At 38.2% G+C, this 18,536-nt stretch overlaps 2 protein-coding genes across 2 annotated transcripts; both read right to left on the minus strand.

The window, feature by feature from the left end:
* Nucleotides 1-942: 942 nt before the first annotated feature.
* On the minus strand, nt 943-9,095 carry LOC656455 (uncharacterized). The gene is made up of 2 exons (XM_971099.5): nt 8,601-9,095; nt 943-2,277 (listed from the first exon to the last, which is right to left on the minus strand). The coding sequence occupies exon 2, from the start codon at nt 2,208-2,210 to the stop codon at nt 1,494-1,496; it is 717 nt and encodes a 238-aa protein (XP_976192.1). The 5' UTR covers nt 2,211-2,277; nt 8,601-9,095; the 3' UTR covers nt 943-1,493.
* Nucleotides 9,096-11,730: 2,635 nt separating this feature from the next.
* LOC656371 (titin) lies at nt 11,731-18,371 on the minus strand. Its single transcript, XM_064357232.1, has 2 exons — nt 18,060-18,371; nt 11,731-18,008 (listed from the first exon to the last, which is right to left on the minus strand). Exons 1-2 carry the CDS (start codon nt 18,167-18,169, stop codon nt 11,783-11,785), a joined length of 6,336 nt encoding a protein of 2,111 aa, XP_064213302.1. The 5' UTR covers nt 18,170-18,371; the 3' UTR covers nt 11,731-11,782.
* Nucleotides 18,372-18,536: the final 165 nt, after the last annotated feature.

Here is an 18,536-nt window from a genome sequence, read left to right on the forward strand (position 1 = left end):
AAAACCATTGTGGTGGAATTGATTAACACGTTACCATGACAACTCATATAAAATTTAATGCCACGAGTACCCAATTTCCACCACAATGGTTTTTATGAAAGTGAACCGAATTTACATTTCATTAATTAGTTTTTAATTGTTTGCCACAAATGTGTGCATTTTATACATTTTTTGAGCTTTTAATTTGATTCTAATGATTCCTACGAGCTTGAGAATGACTTTAAAACCGCTAATTGACGTAATTATTTTTATCGTTCTTTAATTATGCCAACGGTGTGTACTAAATAATTATATACAGGGAGACCACTCCAAAATTCATACACAGTGTGATCAAGACATTTCTGGTAACAGTTGGCAACCATGCAAGCGAAGTTACGTGTGGTTGGCATCCTTGTCCAAATAACCTTTGAATTGTTTGTGGAAGTGCGCACACTTTTACTGGTTTATTGTGGCAAATGTCAATGATAATGAAACTTAATTTGTTTATTTATATACAGAGTGGACGTACAAACATGAGTAACATTTGGCAGGCCTCTATTTATTTGACAGTTGGAATGGCTATATTTTCGGATTGCTATTTTTTGTTTAGAAATTTAAGTTTAAATTAATCTGGGTTTATGTACAGGGTGATCGTACGTGCAGTGACATTTGGCAGAAGTGCACGTGATGGTTTGTTTGTTTGACATTTGAACTGACGTCGGTGATAATATTTTTAGTTTTGTAATGATTTGGTCGAAATATTTTAGTGAATGACGTCAAAAATAAAACATTGATTAAATTACGGAAGTTGCCTGTGTGTGTGTGTGTGTACTTTGTTTATACGTACGTGATTCAAAATGGAGGTCGATCGAACTAGTTTTGCTACCTATATATAGCGTTTAAAGGTTACGAGATATTGTTACAAGTTGTAAGGCCTTGACAAAGGCGCAAAAAACCCAAGAGTCTGCTTGTAAATTTATTTGTATACTGGCACAAGAACATAACATGGAATATTCTGATAATAAATACACTTTTCAGCTTAATCTAACTTTACATTTGTACCTAACAGTCGAACAAAAGGTTAATCAGTCTAGTGTTTGTGTGTTGAAAAACAATACGATACGTTACATTTGCACGATTAACCTAGTCCTACAATACAGTTGATAAGATTAGTAAATCGGAGTGTGTAATACTGTGGTCAAGCTCACTCCCGCGTTAGTAAAATAAATAATAATATGTACAAGAAACGACAAATTAAAACATTTGCACCTCCATTTACACACTATGTACAAGTAATACCGTAGTTAAAGACTAAAAGAATCACAATAGCGATTTGGTTTGAACCCTAGACTAGGACCAGCACAGGCGCCGACCACTTGCCTGGTTCGTTGTTAGTCGGCGCCCATGTGTAGGGTGTGACTCTGGGCGTGTTCTTTTATTGTCTTACTGTTTTTTGTACGTGATTTGGTTTAGTAGCAGTTCACTCCAAGTGGCAACTTGGAGCCTCACAGTCCTTAAATCCTCCTCCAGAAGAGCGCCTCACCATCGAGGAGCGTCGTCGTCTCCCCACCTTCTGTACTGGTGGTGGACGCACTCTCCGTAGTGGTAGTACCCTCAAGCGTGGTACTTTCCACATCTTTGATGGTTGTGGCGAAATCGGCGATCGTGGTCACTTCCACCTCCTCGGGCTTCACCCCCAAAATCGCAGCAACATCCTCAACCCCGAACTTATCACCCCCATTCCGCTTCACGTCCACCTTGACCGTTGTCGTGGTATCATGGTGGTTCTTCTTGGAGGGAGTGACCACAATCGCCACGTCCTTGTCCTCGTCCCCAAAGAGCGGGATGTTGAGCTGGAGGGGCCCATGCGTGGTATTCTCCTCAACGACTTCCTCGTAGTCCGGGAACTGCGCGTTGAGCTTCTGGAGGAGGAAGTCAAAGTGCACCGACTCGTTGATTTTGATGATTTTCACGCAGCGCCCCATCACGTCCGACTTGTAGCCTTCGGCGCAGGCCGGCAGCGAGTCGGGGCTGAAGGTGGGGGCGATGAAGACCGACTTGGGGGTGATTCTCCGTCGGAGCATCCCCAAGTCGCTCTGACGGTTGCTCTGGTCGACCAGCAGCCAAGCCTCCCAAGCCAGTTCGGTGGAACGCTCGTTCAAGGGCTTGGAGGGGTAGCTGAAGACGCAAGATGCAACGGTGATTAACACAATTATGGATGCGGGGCTCATGATGGTGGCGTTTTGCTCATCTTCGGACGGGCTAAGTGTTGCGACTGGGGCACCACATCATCGGAATCTGCAAAAATAAATGATTGTGAGGGAGATTGTGTGTGTTTGGAGCGGTGCCAAAGTGACGAATACTACGCAGGAGAAGTGAATGGTAATTACCAATTAACGGCTTGGAGTTGGGCCAAATTGATAGGATAGACAAACTGTCTGGGCGAGCGAGGGTTTGGGTAATTATTTATACACGGGAGGCTCAATGGAGTGGAATTACGTAGAAACTGTTGAAAAGTGCATAAATCACGGAATTTCAATCAGTGCTGTTTTATGGTTCTTTTATGTCTTAAATCATGGATTTTTGTGCTTTTTAGGCGAATGGCAATAAAAAGGAAGATCTTGATAATAAGAAAAATATTTTGAGGCAAAATACAGACTAATGGTTATTTGCTGCGAATTGGAGATCTTTAAATAAAAAGTATATAGTTGATGGAAGGTAAAGAAGAACTTAAGATCTCATCGTGAATAGATGATAGAAGAATAGAAACAAAAATCTGCAAAAATGGAGTTTTACCATAATTCGATGGAGATATTATGAAGGAATGATAGAAAAAAATCTTGCAGGATAATTAGATGATTGCCACAATCAAATTAAAATCTTGAGAAATAGGTATTCAGTGAAATGTGTTCTGTCAATGAAAAGAAACAGACACAATTTTCTAGAGTATACATTTTTCGATTAAGCATCTTAACGACCTCACAGAAAGAACATGAATTTTGAAAAAACAGTATGGTCTTGTGGACAAAAAATGAAAAACAATGGAAGAAAGAATGCAAAATTAAAAAAAAAATAAATAAAAATTGCGAATAGCATTTGAAAAAATTATGTCTAATGGTTCCTTTTCGGAAGATTGAAGATGTTTGAAGTCTTTGCGTTCCTTATTCTCTCGCATAAACTTAATCAAACAGAATTCTTCCCTTTTTTATTTAACGTAACTGGACGTTTTGATAGCTTACTTTTTCGTCGCAAAAAGTGATAGAATTATTACAAAATACCTTGGAATATATTAAAATACAAATATCCCTAGCTTTTTTGTGCAAACGATTCTACGATGAAAATAAGATTCTTGAAAAGATACCATCATAAGATAAATGATGATGAGTAGAATTTAAAATTATGGAAAACAAGGTTTAAAATAACCACAATAAAGTGAAAATCTTGAGTACAAGTTATTTACTTCCTTGGAAAAAACAAAATTTTCATAATCTAAAGGTCTCAAAGAAAGTAGGAAATCTTTTAAAAACATAAGATTTTGTGAATCAAAAAAATATTGGGAAAAGCATTTAAAAACATTGTTTGTTGCTTTCCTTTCGGAAAACATTGTAAATGTTTGCAGAATGAAATTTTTGCAGTCCTTATCTGCGTATATAAACTCAATCAAACAGAATGATTCCCTTTTCAATTTAACGTAACTGGACGTTTTGATAACTTACTTTTTCGTCGCAAAAAGTGAGAGATATTACAAAATTAAAAAACAAAATCTGTACCGGCGATTTATATTCTTCAATAAAAAAAATTATCACCCTTGGAATATATCAAAATACAAATATCCTTTTTTTTGAGCAGTTTATTTCGCAACAAAACCAGAATTGTGTGGTACTTGGAAAAAGATTCTATGAAGAAAATAAAATGATGGGACTAGAATTTAAAATTACCGGAAACAAGGTTCAAAATACCACAATAAAATGAAAATCTTGAGCAAAACTTCCTTCCTTCCTTGGAAAAAATAAACTTTCATGTCTTGAAGGCCTCACGAAAGTAGGAGACCTCTTGAAAAAAATAAAATTTTGTGAAGCAAAAAACACGAGAATTCAAGTAGTGTGAAAAAAAGGGAAAGACGTTGATGCCCTTTTTTCAGTAGTATGAATATTAAACCTGTAAACACCTAGACCTGGATACTCGAATCTGAATAAACAAAGATCTTAAGACATATCAGTAAAATATTAGTATTTTTTGCTAAAACATCTTGTGAACCAAAAGTGGTAATGATTGGCGGCCGTGTTTACAGTTTGGCTAATAAACTTTTGGCTTCGCATGAACTCGATCAAACAGATTCCCCTTTTAATGGAATTAAACTTGAAAACATCTGGACGTTTCGATGACTTATGCACTTGTTTTCGTTAGCAAGATGGAAAAACACCCGATATTGCAAATCTAGATCATGGTTCTTGTGCTTTTTTGAGGGTGTTCCTGTTGAAACGCACAGTTTGTGTCCACCACCGGCCTTTCTATTTATAGTTGGTGAGGATAAGACAACGCGTGACCTTTATGAAAACAGAAGAGGTTTGAAAGAAACAGGTGAATGTTGCGGTGTGATCAGACCTTGACGGGTAGATTTAGCATCGGCGCCATCTGTCTAATGGCGATTTGGAATCGATCGCATCGATAATATTACGCACTTAATGACTTCACTTTATGTAATTTATTGCAAGAAAGCCGGCGCCAGCGCCAGGAAACGCGTCTCTAGGTGGCAATCAAGAGACGCGTCTCCGGTTCATGTACCTATCGCTTGCGTAATCGGGATCATCGACAGTTAACAGTTCTTTGTTCTTGTTTGTAAACACGGCGCCGATCCGCCGTGTCATCGGGCCCTTGAAAGTGAAAGCACAGCTCTTAAACTATTTCGAGGATGCTTTCACTCGATCCGGGTCAACAGGACCCAGAGCAAAGTCTGTGTGCCAACAGGAAGCCGCACAGGGCTGGGCCCTCGCACGCGAAAAATTGCTAACTGTTCGTTCAGCGTGCGACCTTAAAGAGGATAACGGTCGTCAAGGCTTCTCTTTATTTATTGTTTGCGAAAAGTGCACTATTATTTAAATAAATCGTGACCCAGTTCGCTAACATTTTCATCTCGAGCGAGCATCGGCGAGTGACGCCACGAAAATTTACTAAGGACCTTGGACGATTATTACCACATGGATCCAATTGAAACGATTAAATCATTAGCTTAAGCGGACATTGAAACAACACCTTGGCGCATTTATGGAAATGTACGAGGCAAACACTCAAATTTTGGGAAAATGGACGAATATTTGGCACCAAAATTTATTTTATCACAAATCAAGGACTTGTGGAACAACTTTGAGGAATAATGTTGTTGATTGCAAAAGGATTGATAGTTCAAATTTTTGTAGAGATTTTGATCGATTTCCCGTACTCGGAGCATTTATCGGGAAATAACACCAAAACTATTATACGTAACCCATTAAGTTTATTATCGTTAGAAAGCTGTTTTAATTATCTGTCTTTCTAAAAAAAGATCATTGCCCTCCGACTAATAGTTTTCGAGAAAATTGCTAACAAATACAAAAATAGGTAAAATTTGTATGTGTTGATAACTTGAAAACTGTTGTGAATTTTGCAATTTGCTAGACGCCAGTCGATTCCCCGGATTATTTTACTTAGGTTTATACATTTCTTCGAATAGTTTTGCCGTAAATGCGAAAATAAAAAAATTAAAATTTTTCAAACATTAAAAAATTCAAAACGTGAAAACTAAAAATCGTAAAACAAAACGGTTTGTTCCAGTGAATTTTACGGCTCAGTTTACGTATTATACCAACATTACACGGGATTTAAAATTTTGAAATTTTCTGCTAAAGTAATAAATACACTTACCTCCAAAAACGTGAAAAAAAAATATTTTTTTTAACTTGTTCAAGCATAGTTTTATGGATTTCTATATGCCTTTACAACCTATTCGAGTTGTTAAAAGTCCAAAAAATGTCCATATGTTCGATTTTTTGATGTGTGATTTTTTCAATTTTTGTCGCGATTTTGGTCGATTTCCGGTACCCGGAACATTTCTCGAGCAATAGCTCCGGAACTATTAGAGATAACCCCATGAAGTGTATTATCGTTGGAAAGCTCTTTGCATTATCTATTTTTTTCAAAAAAGATCATTGTTCTCCGACTAATAGTTTTCGAGAAAATTGCAAATAAAAGCAAAAATTGGTCAAATTTAAAAAAATTCATAACTAAAAAACTATTGGGAATTTGGCAATTTTCTCAACGCCAATCTATTCCCCGGATCATTTTGCATAAGTAAGTATAAAAATAATTCCACTTTTTCGAATAGTTTAGCCGTAATTGAGAAAATAAAAAAAATAAAAATAATAGTCAAGGCAAATACCTTCATAAAAATGAAAAAAATTTTAAACTCATTCCAGTAAAGTTTTATGGACTTTTATATGTCTTAACAACCCACTAGAGTTGTTACAAGTCCGATAAAAGTCCATTTGTTCGATTTTTTGATGTTTGATTTTTTCAATTTTTGTCGCGATTTTGGTCAATTTCGGGTATCCGGAACATTTATCGAGCAATAACTCCGGAACTATTAAAGATAACCCTATGAAGTGTATTATGGTTGGAAAGCTCTTTAAATTGTCTATCTTTTTCAAAAAAGGTCATTATTCTCCGACTAATAGTTTTCGAGAAAATTGCAAATAAAAGCAAAAATTGGTCAAATTTAAAAAAATTCATAACCAAAAAACTATTGGGAATTTAGCAGTTTTCTCGACGCCAATCGATTCCCCGGATCATTTTGCATAGGTGAGGATGAAAATAGTTTCACTTTTTCAAATAGTTAAGCCGTAATTGAGAAAATAAGAAAAATTAAAAAAAAGTTAACAGGCGATTGAAGTTTTACACTAAAAAAATTCATAACTGAAAAACTAAAGATCGTAGAGCAACGCAGTTTGTTCCATTGAATTCTACGGCTCATTTTACCTATAATGTCAATTTTTCACAAGAATTAAAAATTTTAAATTTTTTGCCTAAAGTTAGATGACCATTTAGAGGCATTTTAATTATTCCAAAAAAAAATCATATCTCGAAAAGTAAGACGGATTGTTCCAGCGAACTCTACGAATCAATTTACGTGCTTTTACAATTTTTTTATTTAAATTTTTGAAAATTTATGACACATTTTCAAAAAAAATGGATGGACTTTTCGGTACCATTAGAACTCGCATTATTTGTGTGAGTACAAAAAAACGTCACAAGGTTCGATTTTCAAGCTTTTTTGTCGCAGAAACTAAATTTTTATCGCAAACACTTGACTTGTTGGTCAAGACCTCACAGCACTTCCCACTCCTTGACTCTTCCTGATTACTAACGAATGAAAATTTTGCGTCTCAATTGACAAAATTGCAACTTTCGATTAGTTATCATTATCACTTATCAAAATTGCCGAATTACCTCAATTAATGCAAGTACGTATTGATCGGTGGTGAAAGCTTTGCAAATATTGTTGGAGAAAGTGAATTGAGCAAATGGCAAAAGTGCACAAGATTGCACAAAGGCCAAAACTTAGTACAAACCCATCGGAAATGAGTGTTTCGGAATGCTCCCGGAGGCGCTTTGTGCAAATTTTCGCCAACCTTGCGATGATTTCAAGCCTTGGACCTCCGTGAAAGTCGAATTGTCTCATCTAAGTTGTCATGAAAGAAAACACAAGCGGACATCCGCAAATTCACGGCTCGCACAAACCCGGCGACTTCGGGGTGTCGGTGCTCAACTTTATTATTTAATCAATACTCAGACCCCAAGATCAACGTTCGGCGAGTTTCATTGATAAAAACAAAGGTCGAACGCTGGCTATCGCAGACAATGACATCGGCTTGGATTCCGAAAGTTTGCTAGCGTGTCGAATCGATCAGAATGCAATAAGTGTGAGCGCGAGGTTTGTTTTCGGCATGTCTACAAACCGCACAAATAAATAATCACCAATCGGCTGTTACATAAGAGAGAAAAGTGGATCCGACTAATAGGATCAGATCCATGAGCTACTTTTGACACAAGTGGGGAAAGTCACCATGGGATCAAAAAGGGACCAAATCTAGGTTTGAAGGTTACCACCGACGTGACAATATTTAATTGTTCATTTGGGTCAATTTGATCTCCATTCTATTAAAACGAGTCACACTTGTAAACAAGTGGAGTCCTTTTCCCGAGAGCATTGTCCTCGCCGACGATGATTCCGAATTTTAGGATCGAGAATTGCGCTTCTTATCGCTCCTTGTTTTCGAATGGATTTTTCTCGCTGGCGTGATATAAGAGCTTACATAAGGAAACTTTCCATTTGTTTCCAATTTTGGTCTTCGCTCGCGCCGTGTTGGCAAACACCGGACAAAAAGTCCTTCACAAATCAATTCGCTCTGGTCAATAGACCGCATTAGAGGGAGAAGGTCGACGCCACCTAATTACTCCAAACGACAAACAAACGCTCTTAAAACGCAATTACCATAATGAGTGGTTTTTTCGCAGGATCCGTCCCAACTTTCGACTTTTTTCCTGATCTACTGACCTTAAACCGTTGTGTAATCTAGCGAACTCACCTTATTTGACACACACTGCGGCAGAATCGCCCTGGCACGAACTTGGGCACTCCGGGGGTGCAAAAGACACTTGGTGAAGGAAACTCGCGCGAACACAGCGGTTTCAAGCGTTTGACTGGGGAGTTGCGGCGACCTCACCGGTATATAACGCTCTGACGACTGCAAGACACACCAACACGAACAGGTGCACTCGAGTGGGGCGAACCCTTAGCTTTTCCACAAGAAGTGGTGGCTTATCTGATGGCGCGGAAAATTCTTAGCTGGGTTTACGACTGTTTATCGGCGAAAATGGGCAATTTTTGTGACGCACTTGATTTACGAACTGCGGAAAACACTCACTTATCACTTGAAAAGTTATAGGTTTGCGATTAAATTTGCAACAAACAACGGACTGTTTCACTAGAATTGCTACACGCCTACACTTCGCCAGTCAATATTTTTCATTACGATTCCTGAAGCGTAGAAATGTGGTACAATTATGAAGGCTAGCTCTTTCGACATCCAGCTGAAGTGCGAACAATAGATCATACTTGTTTATCAAAGCAGCGAAAGTTTTGAAATATCTATTATCAAACTTGTTTGATTTAATTAAATTGGAAGCTTTCAAAGCTGATTAGGATTATCTCTAATTCGTCAGGGGCGAACCCTTGTTTATTTATTAACCAACTTTTTGTAACAAAACACCGTTTATTGATTTGTTTCGTCAGGCATTTATAAACTCATTTACAACTAAAAATTACATTCACTCTTGCAAAACCTGTTTAAACAAAACAAAATAGCTGGGAATTAAGACTACCAGACTCGAAAAATAACTTCCACTAGCAGCCATTCCGTCTTAACGGACGGGACATTTTTTACGAAGTGAATTTTTCTTTATAGGAACTTAATACCAGTTGAACTGTTTCTAATCTGCAATTGGAGCCACTTTTTTTAAATTTGAAATACGAACAGAAAAAAGAAATTGATGACGGATGGGACACTAAAATATCTCACATTTTTATCGTTGAACAATACTTCTATTTCTAGTGTAAAAGGTTAAACTTGTTGATAGTTTTAAAACCACAAAACCGAAGAATAAGGTGCAACGACTTCTGATTAATTTACGTTTTGTTTACACATGACGGACGGGACAAAAAATCTTGTGCGTGAAAATGGCTCTAATTTTTTTTATTTTTATAAAAAATACTTTTTATTTTATTTTTATTTTTTAATCGTTAAAGACTTTTGCAATATTAAAATTAGTCCGTGGAAATTAAAAATTCGTCTAAAAATCTAAAATATTTTTGTTTGCGATAACGGACGGGACAGCAAAAATTACAAGGATAAAAAAGTAATATTACTAATTAATTAACTTATTGATTTCTATTTTTTAAACGACCAGAAACTAGAAAAATACTCTTTAAAAATACTCTACAATATGTCAGTGTTTTATGTTACGGCCTAAACGGCATAGGGTCTATTTATAGAAAACTTCATTAAATTTTAATTCGCTGTTAAAAATTAACAACACGAAAGGACTAATGAAATTGGTTCAACATGGTCACGTGATCAGTTAATGACGAATTTAATTCCGGATTAAATTAATGACGCTTCGGTTAATGTAATTCGCAATTAAATGCGTGGTTAATAATCACGTGACCAAGTGGAAGCAATATGATTAGTTTATTTGCGTTGTTCACTTTTAAGTACGAATTAACTTTTAACGGAGCTTTCTATAAACCAGCAAATTTTATATTAGTTTATTCAGTTTGTTTACTTTTAACTACGAATTAAATTTTAACGGAGCTTTCTACAAACCGCCAAATTTTAGAATCCAGTTAATTACCTCATTTTAAATGATTATCCTCGCTCAGAAACTTTTTTGTGTACAGTGAAACCTTTCTTAATGGACACCTCCGAATAACGGACACCTCTTCACAGCGGACATTTTGTAGGAACGTAACAAAACCTACATTACAATTTTGCCTCACATTAGAGGACAGCTCTCCACAACGGACAATTAAAGGTTCACCAATGGGGGTGTCCGTTGTTAAGAGATTTTACTGTATTTTGGAAGAAAGTTAACTAAAATCATTTTGAAATTTCGGGGCTAGGTCGCTTTTTTCCTGGAATGGCTGTATAATGGCTGTACAGTGATGTAAATTTTTTTGTACGTTTACGGCCCAAAATTGCAACTACCTGGAGCCCAGATTTGCTCAAAGTTGGGTCGAATGATTGGCTTGCTTGTAATTTTATGTAAGCAATGCCATTGTGTAAATATTACCTCGCACCTGAAGTTGGTAAATATTGATCTGTTCTCGAATTTAAACACAATCGAATTAAATATGGAACTCGATTAGGCGAGTGAGTCATTACGGATTATGTTGCACGGGAAAACGGTGGAAATTCCATTGAAAGAGAGTTAGAGAGCAATTTCCCTATTGTTAATTGTTGCTTTAAATTACCACGGAGAAAACAGGAATTTTTGGCCGATGAATGAGCCGCGTCAAAATGCGTAACAATTATCTCTACATGAAAAAAATGAAATTCCGTCGTGTGATTTATGCGTGACCTTTTATCAAGTTTTGACAAATTTTTGTACGATGTTACAGAGGTCATGGCATTTTTCCCAACTGATAAGACGAATTAATGAGCTGCATCAGTGTTGTTGTTTTCTGTTTTGCGAAAACACTGATACGGGTTTGGAGACTTTCTTTTCTGAATCCTGCTCCGCGATTAGAATTTCTAACAGTCCAGGATTTTAATCCTCTTACCACTCCCATGTAATTAAGCAAATTGTACATAAATATTAAAATTCAATCCGGACGGATTTTTCGAACAAAGACACCAGGTAGACAAAAGAATACACCTGCAGTGACTCATCCGACCACAGATTGATAAAAATCCCTCTTTTCGGGGAAAATTAATCAGAGTGAGAGTGAGAATTGTTGTTATTAATCCCAGACTATGTGTACACAAATCTCGTGGGAACTTCTCGGTGGTAATTGAAGCGCAAACACCAGGGGGCTCGCTTGTAAAAATTTGCATTTATTTGGGGCAATAAGTCACGTTTGGATTTTTTCTTCGGCGAATTGAGCGAGAAAATTAGGTACAGAACACGTGATGTAACAGTTGCTGTGATTACAAAACGGAGAATTAATTACCCTTTTATTATGCTTGACAGTACACGTGATATTGGCGATTCAAGGTAATTTTGAAAGGACTTGCATGCGACTTTTAGTACGTCTTCGTTCTTTATTACTGACGAGCATTAAGGTTGAAGCCGAAATTGCCGAATCTTTTTCGGGTTCTACAAGCGATCTCGTTGAAGGTTGATGACGAACTTTTGGACGCCGTTCTCGTTTATTCTTTTTACTAACAGTTGGCGGTTTATCGGAAATTGGAGTTTGGTCTTCTTCTGACAAACTACCGGGAGGTGAAGCCCGAATTTGGACTTTTAGGCTCTTTTCTGAGATACTTCCTGTTCGGGAACTTGGTGACTTATCTCTTATTATACTTTTCGTAGAGGCTAGAGTTTTACCATCGGCTGTTTGAGTTTGGCCTTCTTCGGCCAAACTGCTTAGGCGTGAAGACCGAATTTGAACCTTAAGGCTTTTTTCAGGGATATTTTCTGCACGGGAACCTGTTGGCTTGTCTTTTGTTATACTTTTAGTAGAAGAAGCACTTTGAGTTTGAACTTTTTCGGTCAAATTGCCAGGAGGTGAAGTCCTAGTTTGGACTTTAAGATCTTTATCCGACATACTTCCACTTCGGGATTTTGTTGTTTGTTCTTTTGTTATACTTCCACGTGAGGCCAAACTTCCGGCTTCACTAGTTTTAGTTTGGCCTTCTTCAGTCAAACTCCCGGGAAGTGAAGTCCGAGTTTGGACTTTGGGGCCTTTATCTGACATACTTCCACTTCGGGAACCTTTTTCCTTTGTTATACTTCCACGTGAAGCTAAACTTTTGACTTCGGCAGTTTGTTCCTCCGCCAAACTGCTTAGAGGTGAAGTCCGAGTTTGGACTTTAAAACTTTTAACCGACGTACTTCTACTTCGGGAACTTGTTGTTTTGTCCTTTGTTATACTTCCACGTGAAGCCGAACTTTTGGCATCACCAGTTTTAGTTTGGCCTTCTTCAGCTAAACTTCCGGGGGGTGAAGTCCGAGTTTGGACTTTGAGGTTCTTATCCGACGTACTTCCACTTCGGGAACCTTTTTCTTTTGTTATACTTCCACGGGAAGCCAAATTTTCGGCATCAGCAGTTTTAGTTTGTTCTCCTTCGGCCGAATTCTCTAGAGGTGAAGTCCTACTTTGCACTTTAAGATTTTTATTTCGGGAATTTGTTGATTTGTCTTTTGTTATACTTTCACGTGAGACCAAACTTCCGGCATCATCGGTTTTAGTTTGGCCTTCTTCGGCCAAACTTCCGGGTGGTGACGGCCGACTTAGGACTTTCATGCTCTTATCTGACGTATTTACACTTTGGGAACCTTTTTTCTTTGATAAACTTCCACGTGACGCCAAACTTTCGGCTTCGGCTGTTTGTATTTGGCCTTCTTCAGCCAAAATGCTTAGAGGCGAAGTCCGAGTTTGGACTTTAAGACTTTTAATTGACGTACTTCTACTTCGGGAACTTGTTGTTTTGTCTTTTGTTAAACTACCACGTGAAGCCAAACTTCTGGCATCAGCAGTATTAGTTTGTCCTTCTTCGTCCGAACTCTCGGAAGGTGAAGTCCTACTCTGGACTTTAAGAGTTTTATCTGACGTACTTTTACTTCGGGAACTTGTTGATTTGTCTTTTGTTATGCTTTCACGTGAGACTAAACTTTCGGCATCACCAGTTTTAGTTTGGCCTTCTTCGGTCAAACTCCCGGTAGGTGAAGTCCTACTTTGGGCTTTAAATTTTTTATCCGACGTACTTCTACTTCGGGAACTTGTTGGTTTATCCTTTGTTATACTTCCACGTGAAGCTAAACTTCTGGCGTCAGCAGTTTGTATTTGGCCTTCTTCGGCCAAACTGCTTCGAGGCGAAGTCCGAGTTGGGATTTTAAGACTTTTAACCGACATACTTCCACTTCGGGAACTTATTTTGTCCTTTGTTAAGCTTCCACGTGAGACTAAACTTTCGGCAGCAACAGTTTCTTCGGCCAAACTCCCGGTAGGTGAAGTCCTACTCTGGACTTCAAGAACTTTATTTGATGTACTTCTACTTCGGGAACTCGTTGGTTTGTCCTTTGTTATACTTCCACGTGAAGCTAAACTTCCGGCTTCAGCAGTTTGTATTTGGCCTTCTTCGGCCAAACTGCTTCGAGGCGAAGTCCGACTTGGGATTTTAAGACTTTTAACCGACATACTTCCACTTCGGGAACTTATTTTGTTTTTTGTTAAGCTTCCACGTGAGACTAAACTTTCGGCAGCAGCAGTTTCTTCGGCCAAACTCCCGGTAGGTGAAGTCCTACTCTGGACTTCAAGAACTTTATTTGATGTACTTCTACTTCGGGAACTCGTTGGTTTGTCCTTTGTTATACTTCTACGTGAAGCTAAACTTCCGGCTTTAGCAGTTGGTATTTGGCCTTCTTCGGCCAAACTGCTTCGAGGCGAAGTCCGACTTGGGATTTTAAGACTTTTAACCGACATACTTCTACTTCGGGAACTTATTTTGTCTTTTGTTAGGCTTCCACGTGAGACTAAACTTTCGGCAGCAGCAGTTTCTTCGGCCAAACTCCCGGTAGGTGAAGTCCTACTCTGGACTTCAAGAACTTTATTTGATGTACTTCTACTTCGGGAACTCGTTGGTTTGTCCTTTGTTATACTTCCACGTGAAGCTAAACTTCCGGCTTCAGCAGTTTGTATTTGGCCTTCTTCGGCCAAACTGCTTCGAGGCGAAGTCCGACTTGGGATTTTAAGACTTTTAACCGACATACTTCCACTTCGGGAACTTATTTTGTCTTTTGTTAAGCTTCCACGTGAGACTATACTTTCGGCAGCAGCAGTTTCTTCGGCCAAACTTCCGGTAGGTGAAGCCCTACTTTGGACTTTAAGAACTTTATTTGATGTACTTCTACTTCGGGAACCTGTTGATTTGTCCTTTGTTACACTTTCACGCGAGACCAAACTTTCTGCATCAGCAGTTTGTATTTGGTCTTCTTCAGCCAAACTCCCGAGACGTGAAGTCCTACTTTGGACTGTAAAATTTTTATCCGACGTACTTCTACTTCGGGAACCTTTTGATTTGTCTTTTGTTATACTTTCACGTGAAGCCAAACTTTCGGCATCAGTTGTTTGTGTTTGGCTTTCTTCGGCCATACTCTCGCGAGGTGAAGTCCTACTTTGGACTTTAAGACCTCTATCTGATGTACTTCCACTTTTGGAACTTGCTTGTTTCTTTGTCAGACTTTCACGTGAGGCCAAACTATTAGAAGGTGAAGTCCGAATCTGGACTTGGAGGCTTTTATCCGACGTACTTTGTTTTCTGGATCTTTTGTACTCTGTTATACATTCGCAAGAATCCAAACTTCTCGCATCGACAGTTTGGGTACTTTTTGTTTGAGAAGCTGTTGCTATGTATTTTATTAAACTTTCAGTTGTGGCCAAACTTGCAGCATCCCTAGTTTTAATTTTGTTTTTTTCGGTCAGACTGCCACTTGTTGAAGAAGTCTGAATTTGTTGGTCTTTAGATTTTTCTTCTGTTAACTTTTTGGTATTTTGGTCTCCTTTTTCTAAATTTTTTGTTCGGCGAGACCGACTTTTGACTTTTTGGTCAAATTTTGGTTGTGGTGAAGTCTGAATTTTGGTTTTAGGGACTTCTTCTTCTTCGGTTAAATTCGCACATGAGCAACTACTGTCACTATAACTAGACACAGGGCTGTGAGTGTGAACACAAAACTCGTCTTTTATTCTTATGATTTTGAAGATGGTTCGTTGTTTTCTTTCCTTCCACTCTATTACTTCATCTGTTAGAGTCGAAGTGGAGGAAAATTCTCCTGAATCGCCTTCATAAGGGGCATCTCTTGTATGAATGCAAAACTCGTCTTGTTCTCTTTTTTTCAACTCTTTAGGCTTATATTCAAAAGGTTCTTCAGGCCTTTCTTCTTTCTTCTCCACAATTTCAGGCTCTTCTTCCTTCTCTTCTATAATTTCAGGCTCTCCTTTCGTCTCTATGATTTCAGGCTCTTCTTTCTTCTCTTCTATGATTTCAGGCTCTTCTTCTTTTTTCACTATGATTTCAGACTCTTCTTCCTCCTCTTCTGTGATTTCAGGCTCCTCTTCTTTCTCCTCCACAATTGCAGGCTCTTCTTCCTTCTCCTCTATGATTACTGACTCTTTTTTCTCCTCAATGATTTCAGGCTCCTCTTCCTTCTTCTTTATGATTTTTGGCTCTTCTTCTTTCTCCTCTAAAATTTCAGGCTCCTCTTCTTTCTCTTCTAAAATTTCAGGCTCTTCTTCTTTTTCCTCTAAAATTTCAGGCTTTTCTTTTTTTATTTCTATAATTTCAGGCTCTTCTTCTTTCTCCTCCACAATTTCAGGCTCTTCTTTTTTCTTCTCTATGATTTTAGGCTCTTTTTTCTTCTCTTCTAAAACTTCAGGCTCTTCTTCTTCTTGCTTCTCCTCTAAAATTTCAGGCTCTTCTTTCTTCTCTACAATTTCAGGCTCTTCTTCTTTCTCCTCTAAAATTTCAGGCTCTTCTTTCTCCTCCACAATTTCAGGCTCTTCTTCTTTCTCCTCTAAAATTTCAGGCTCTTCTTTCTTCTCCTCTATAATTTCAGGCTCTTCTGCTTTCTTCTCTATGATTTCAGACTCAGGTTCTTCTTCCTTCTCTTCTAAAATTTCAGGTTCTTCTTCTTCTTCCTTCTCTTTTAAAATTTCAGGCTCTTTTTCTTCTTCCGTCTCCTCTAAAACTTCAGGCTCTTCTTCTTTCTCCTCTATAATTTCAGGCTCTTCTTCTTTCTCCTCTATAATTTCAGGCTCTTCTTCTTTCTCCTCTATAATTTCAGGCTCTTCTTCTTTCTCCTCCACAGTTTCAGGCTCTTCTTCTTTCTCCTCCAAAACTACAGGTTCTTCTGCCTTCTCCTCTATAATTTCAGGCGCTTCTTCTTTTTCCTCCACAATTTCAGGCTCTTCTTCTTCCTCCTCTAAAATTTCAGGCTCTTCTTCCTTCTCCTCTAAAATTTCAGGCTCTTCTTCTTTCTCCTCTATAATTTCAGGCTCTTCTTCTTTTTCCTCTATAACTTCAGGCTCTTCTTCTTTTTCCTCCATAATTTCAGGCTCTTCTTCTTTTTCCTCTATGATTTCCGGTTCTTCTTCCTGTTCCTCTATAATTTCGGGTTCTTCTTCCTTCTCTTCTAAATCTTCAGGCTCTTCTTCTTTCTCTTCCAATTGTTCGGGCTCTTCTTCTTCCTTGTCAGTTTCGATGGTGAAAGTCGTATCTTCGAGCTCTTGCAACTTCTTCAACGGTTCAGTGTCAATACTTTCGGGAGTTGTTGGTATTTCCAGACTTTCTTCACTTGATTCTGACTCTTTTTCGCTCAAAACTTCTGATTCGGGCCCCACTTTTTGTGGACTCTCCGTTTTACGAACTTTCGGAGTTTGAAAGATTTCGGACGGAATGTCTTGTAAAAGTGGTTGGACTCCATCGTAAGTCGTTGGAACTTTCTTCTTTCTTTGATAATGGATTGGATCGAGATATAGACGTGACTCGTCCGGCTTTAAAGGCCTTAAACCCGAATCAATGTAGCGTTGAATTACGATACTTGTTTCGCTGCCTTTCCATTCTGGCTCATATTCAAATTCTTCTTCTTCTTCTTCTTCGAGCTTTATTAAGACCCCTTCTGATTGAGGCGGAGGAAGGGGAGGAGTTTTGGTGTCGAATTGGGCCATGACTATAAGGGGGAAGGACGATTGGAGGTAGTTTTTACAGCGGAAATAATCAGCATTTTGAATTTCGGAAACAGAGTGACTTTTTTCTTCTTCTTCTTTTTCGAAAGCGTACTCGGGCTGAAGTGGCATTAAGTCAAAATCGTCCAATGCTTCAAGTTGACCGTCGAAAATAGTTTCGAATTCGCAACTACTCATTTCCTCGATGCGACTAAAAAACACTAGTTCTTCACTGTTCAAAGACAGCGTACTTGAGCTTAAAGTATCGCTTTCTTCAAATTCTTCATTAAAAATTATCTGGGGGATTTCTTCGCCCTTTTCTCGAACTATAACAGCTGATTTTTTCAAAGTAACACTAGACTTGCGACGTATGTCTCCAAAATCTCCACGTTCGTGCCAGTGGTTTTTTCCACCACTTTCTTCATTCAATTTTGGTTCTGGTTTTTGTGGTGGCGCTTTTTTAACTTTGGTGTACGACTTGTTCCTAATGATTTTTTTCGGGCGCCTTTTTACCAAAACTGGAATTCTGGAAGGTTTGTTGCTCTTTGGCACCCTGTACCATAATTGCGTTTATTTACCATCTAGTAGTGGCACGTGACTTTACCATTTTTCTTTTCCGGGTTTAGTTCCGGTTGCAACTGTTTGATTTTTTCGCGTTCCTGGTTTAACACGCACCGGAATTCGTCCGGAGCGTTTTGCTTTTTCTTCGCTCATAATTTTACCGTTAAAAGTTTTTTTCTCGAACGTGACTATGCGAAATTCTAAGTGAAGATTTCCGTTGAAATTTGGTTTAATTTGGGTTCAGCGAAGCCAATCGATTTGCTTAGGAGCATAAATAGAAGGATAGGGCACACAGCGGTAATTTTAGACGTACGGAGATTTAATTCGTTGACAAAATAGTGTCAAATCGTGTGGCAGAATGTCAAAAAAGCAACAATGCGAGGAAAACGATAGTTTTGTTAACTGTTTATTCAATTATGTTGAAAAAAGCCATTAGCGTGTAAGGTAATGACTCACTTTTGTGCATTGTAATTATTACTGTTATAATGTATTGTTAAGGCTTATCTAATTACTTGAAATT

This window comes from Tribolium castaneum, chromosome 6, assembly GCF_031307605.1.
Source record: "Tribolium castaneum strain GA2 chromosome 6, icTriCast1.1, whole genome shotgun sequence".
Lineage (NCBI taxonomy): Eukaryota > Metazoa > Arthropoda > Insecta > Coleoptera > Tenebrionidae > Tribolium > Tribolium castaneum.